The sequence below is a fragment of the Sinocyclocheilus rhinocerous genome, unplaced genomic scaffold, assembly GCF_001515625.1.
Source record: "Sinocyclocheilus rhinocerous isolate Xijiao unplaced genomic scaffold, SAMN03320098_v1.1 scaffold433, whole genome shotgun sequence".
Taxonomy (NCBI): domain Eukaryota; kingdom Metazoa; phylum Chordata; class Actinopteri; order Cypriniformes; family Cyprinidae; genus Sinocyclocheilus; species Sinocyclocheilus rhinocerous.
In genome coordinates this window covers 636,938-641,804 of record NW_015627897.1, presented here as the reverse complement: position 1 = coordinate 641,804, position 4,867 = coordinate 636,938, and the positions used below count along the sequence as shown (strand labels likewise).

Here is a 4,867-nt window from a genome sequence, read left to right as displayed (position 1 = left end):
GAATCAGCTTTTGCCATCCGCAAGGCTTCAGTGACTGACAGTAGCGCTGTCTCAGTTGAATGGCCACTCCTGAAACCTGACTGGTTAGCATCTTGTTCGTTTCTGTGAAAGAAACAATGATACCTGGTTGAAAACAACTCGTTCAAGGTTTTTCGCTATAAATGGAAGGAGAGAAACAGGTCTTTAGCTATCTATAAGTGAAGCGTTTAATGTAGGTTTTTTGAGCAGTAGGATTACCTGAGCCTGTTTGAATGCAGTGTGGAAGGTGCCTGTGAGGAGAGATGTGTTGATGCTGTGTGTGAGTGCTGGGAAGAGTGTAGGAGAGATTGCTTGGAGAAGGTGTGAGGGGATTGGATCTAGAGGGCATGTTGTAGGGTGGCTGGAGAGGAGAAGTTTTGATACTTCTGCCTCAGTGATGGGACAGAAGGAGAAGATGGGAGTTTTAGCAGTGGGTGGGGTTGGTTTGAGGTCCTGTGTGTATGGGGCTGAGAATTGACTGCTGATTGTTCTAGTTTTGTCTGTGAAGAATGTGGCGAAATCATCAGCTGTTATAGAAGTGGTGGGTGGTCGTGGAGGGGGACAGAGGAGAGAATTGAATGTTTTGAAGAGATTAGGTGAGTCTGGAGCGCTGTTGATCCTGTTGAGCTTATCGTCCGCCAGGCAAAAATCTGTTCACAAGACTGACAGGTTTAAGTCTGTTAATTTAAAATGTAACAGCACAACCCTATTTAACCATAAATATGCACAATAATAATAATAATAATACAGTGATGCTTGCCCTAGCAGAAGCCACTAATTAATTCTTCCAACACCGAATGTGTTTGTCATGGAAAGATATTGCGTGCAAAAGCAAGTAAGGAAAAAACTACATTATAATTCATCCAGCTCCTTAACAAGGAGCTAAAATTGAACCGCTGGCCTAGATTATGTTCAAAGATCAAACGCAGATTTAATCTTAGCAGGCTGTCAGGCCACTCTGAAAATAAGGACATGTGATGAAAATAATGTGATTTCCTGTTAACTGACCATTTGCCAACAAAAGCAGGACAGCTGGCTTTTTAGTGCGGTGCAATATGGAATAAATGGTTTTACTGGAGCTGATATTTTTCATGTGGCTTTTTATGTACTGTGGCTCAGAATATTACAATAGTTCATACGCTTATGGACAAAAGCTTCATTGTTATCTCAGATCATATGGGCAGGATTGTTTGAATTCGAAATGCCTGGTGTTTAAGCCCAATGATCGCCTTCATATGGATCTTTCCCATTATGATTTTCTAGGAATGCCAGGGATCATAAAGTTCAAAGACTATGGCAATGTCACTTTATGTTTTGCATTACTATACAATATACATATAATAATATTCTGCTAAATCATAAACATATAGTAGATTATTGTGTTAAGGATTATTGTTGGCATTTTGTATTCTAAATGATTTACTTTCTTAATTCATGTTCCTGGTCTTATTGTGCATGACTTCTCATTGCTTGTTATTCAAAAGAAAATATTTGTCTTTACAATCGATTATTTTTATATTAATCTAATAAATCAAGTGATACATTGCCCTGCATCTGAAGCAACTTTTCTTTTTGGCTGAAGTCACCTAGACTGCTCGGACTGTTGGTTAATGTTTACTGCAGTGGTGTTAATGTTAACCAAAACTAAAACGAAATATATATATATAAACATTTCTGTAATTGAGATAAAGCTTAAATAAAATGAAATATAAATATTTAATAAAAACGTTATCAAGAAATATTAAAAAATGATGAAAGCAGATAAAAAACATCAAATTAAAATGTAATTAATTATTTAAATTTAAAAACTGAAACTGAAATTATTAAATAATTTCAAATAAATTATTAAATATTAATTATAAATTAACTAAATAATAAACAAATACATTATTAAATATTATTAAATTAAGCACATAACAAAAACACAAATTAAAATTAAATATTTAAATTGAATTAAAAACTGAAAATATTACAATTAAATAGTATTAATATATACTTAAATATAATATATAAATGGCACTTAAATATCAGTCATCAACCACTTGCCAAATAGCTATTTTCAGGCTGTTATAAGTAAATAGAGCTGGACCTCCTCAATCCACTCCAAACCTACATTCAGTTCTGACTTCATTGTGAGGTAAAATATCTACTTTTCATGATCCAATCTATTCCCACTGGAAAAAAGGTTAATCTTTCCCTATTTTCACTGAATATCCTGTATTAATTTGAAATGGTTTGTGTGTTGGTGTGATTTTTTCAGATGGGAGGTGAGCGTGTGGAACCCGTGTTCTGTGTCGTGTGGTGTGGGGCTGCAGACACGCAGTGTGTCCTGCGTGAGGTCTGTGGTGGGAAACCGCACTGAATCTGTGTCCAGCATAGAGTGTGTGGAGAGAAGACCTCCAGAACTGCAGGCCTGCAACCAGGTGGCCTGTCCACCGGCCTGGGAGGCCGAGGAGTGGCAGCAGGTTAGTGAGCCCCTGATTTCAGAGAAACATGACAAAAGTCAAAATAGAAATGAAATTCATCTCCTTGTAAAAACTATAAGCTGGTGCATGGGAATAAATTAGGACAAAATAAGATGAATCCCACACACTGCTGTAGCATGCAGCATTTCATGCCACATTCATCAGACTTGAAAACACATGTCAGAAACGCTGCATTAAAATTTGTGCTGCACAATATTGGGAAAAATTTACATTGCAAATGTTTTCCTGCTATATATATATATATTGCGATGTGAAAAAAATACAGGAATTTTCACTAGATGACTTGAATAGGTATAATTGGAAAGAATGAATCATTCTAGAATTAGTGGGCTTATTTTATTGGTGATTGGGGAGCTTTAAAAAAAAGCAGATTTTTAATCTAAAGATGTATTTATTTATTTATTTTCGGGCTGGGCAAGTTAACGCGTTATTATCGCGTTAACGCATTAATTAACGCCGACAATTATTTTATTGCGCATTAATGCAGTTTATTATTATTATTATTATGAAAGCCCATTGCTCACTGGCTCTGAATTCACATACAGACAAACCATGGGTCACAGGAGGGGTGGGATGTTGATCAGTACTGGCTTGGGATGGGTGTCATCACGTGTCTCAACCAATGAGAGCATTTAGGGTGGGCCTAAGACTGCAGCAGCGCTCACATGAATGCTCCCGATAAAATTATTTATGCATCAACATTCACCAACCACTGTTCACTGTTATTTTTAACAGTAAAGAATGCAACGTGCTCGTAATCACGACTTCACAAGAGGGAAATAGGAAGTTTCCGATAGCACGACAGCAGAGAAGCGCTCTCGCTCAGCACAGTGGAGTGGAGTGCATCGTTTTGTTAACTTTGTGGTTTATTATTTTGAGTCGTTTAGGACGCGGTGACACACGGCCCTCTCACAGTATATATACGCAATCGTGCTGCACGTATCAGAAGTTCCATGCTCCGGCGCAGTTGGCCCTCACACTACATGCGTACCGTGCCCAAGCCCAACTGAACCGTGCTCTCTGGCCCAGTACCTCTTCCAACCGAGCCCGGGACGGCTAAACGGCACGGTTAAGATTGCCTAGTGTGAGTACACCCTTATTCTCCCACATCCCGCCCGCACCTGCACTCGCCCATCAAGTGTTTTCCCGTGCCGCACTCTGCTGCGTTGGGTTCCGCGATCGGGCAGGTCTCTACTCGGAAGGTGCCTGTTATAATGTTATGATCGAGGCTCTGGACTCTGAGCATAACTTGTTTTTCTAAAACAAACTATAAAATATTTTCTATAAAAACGTTAATGCCCTGGCAGTGGCAAATAGCTTTGGTTTTATATTTAATTTGATTACATTAATGTTATAAGTTGAGATTTACAATAAATATTTTAACTGCTAATACTGCTGTAAAAAAAGCGCCTTATTTGTTTAAAGTGTTTGCAAACCAAATGTTATTGAACTTTTGTTCATATAGCAGAATAGTGCACAATACACTACTTTTGAATTCATTATTGAATTTTGTGCATAATGCGTTTAATCTCAGAAAATCATGCGATTAATCGCAATTAAAAATTTTAATAGTTGCCCAGCATATATATATATATTTATAGATTTGGTTTAAATTTTATTTTTGTATTTTCTGCTTTTTAAGTCAATTTTAATTAAAGTTTTTGTAATTTTTATTACTTTTTGTTGTTTTTAAATATAATTTTTATTAATTTTTACTAAAGTTTGTTATTTTACTACATCAGGGTAAACTAAATTAAAATTAAATGTTGCCTTGTTAAGTAGCTGAAATAAAATAAGTTTTATATTTTATTTACTTCAAGTAATGAAAATGTTTTCAATGGTTTTAGTTGAACATGATAACCCTGATTGTAATATACAATAACTATAATTTAATTTTTTTAACTTTATTCAAAACTGTTTCATGTTGACCCTAAAATAATGATTGAAAGAATGAAAAAATAATTATGAAATGTGAAACAATAAAATATATATATAAAAAATAATTATATTATACACAATAACTGAGGTTTTGTAAACATTCCAGATTTGATCAATTTGATTTGTTATTTCTCTTTTTATTTTTCCTTTCAGTGGTTCAACAAGACAGATTACCCTATATTTAAGCAGTATCAGCGATATCGACGCTTACACCCTCAACAGCCATTTTATATTCTGCACCCACGAATGGAATGGCAGCTGTGGCAGCGAATACAAGACAATATGGTGGAGACGATACAAAAAAACCCACCCTCATCAGGCTTGTTGGGTAAGTTATACTGAGTTAGAAAAAACAAACCAGGTAAAATTTAACCACAAATGGTAAAAAAAAAAAATATATATATATATATATATATTTCATTTTT

General features: G+C 35.5%; 1 protein-coding gene across 1 annotated transcript in view; it reads left to right on the top strand.

The window, feature by feature from the left end:
- Positions 1-4,867, top strand: part of LOC107736989 (ADAMTS-like protein 3) — a 195,209-nt gene that overhangs the window by 179,478 nt on the left and 10,864 nt on the right. The window contains exon 18 of the mRNA XM_016548379.1: positions 2,279-2,483. Within this exon, the coding sequence (XP_016403865.1) occupies positions 2,279-2,483 (205 nt within the window). The remainder of the gene's footprint in view (positions 1-2,278; positions 2,484-4,867) is intronic.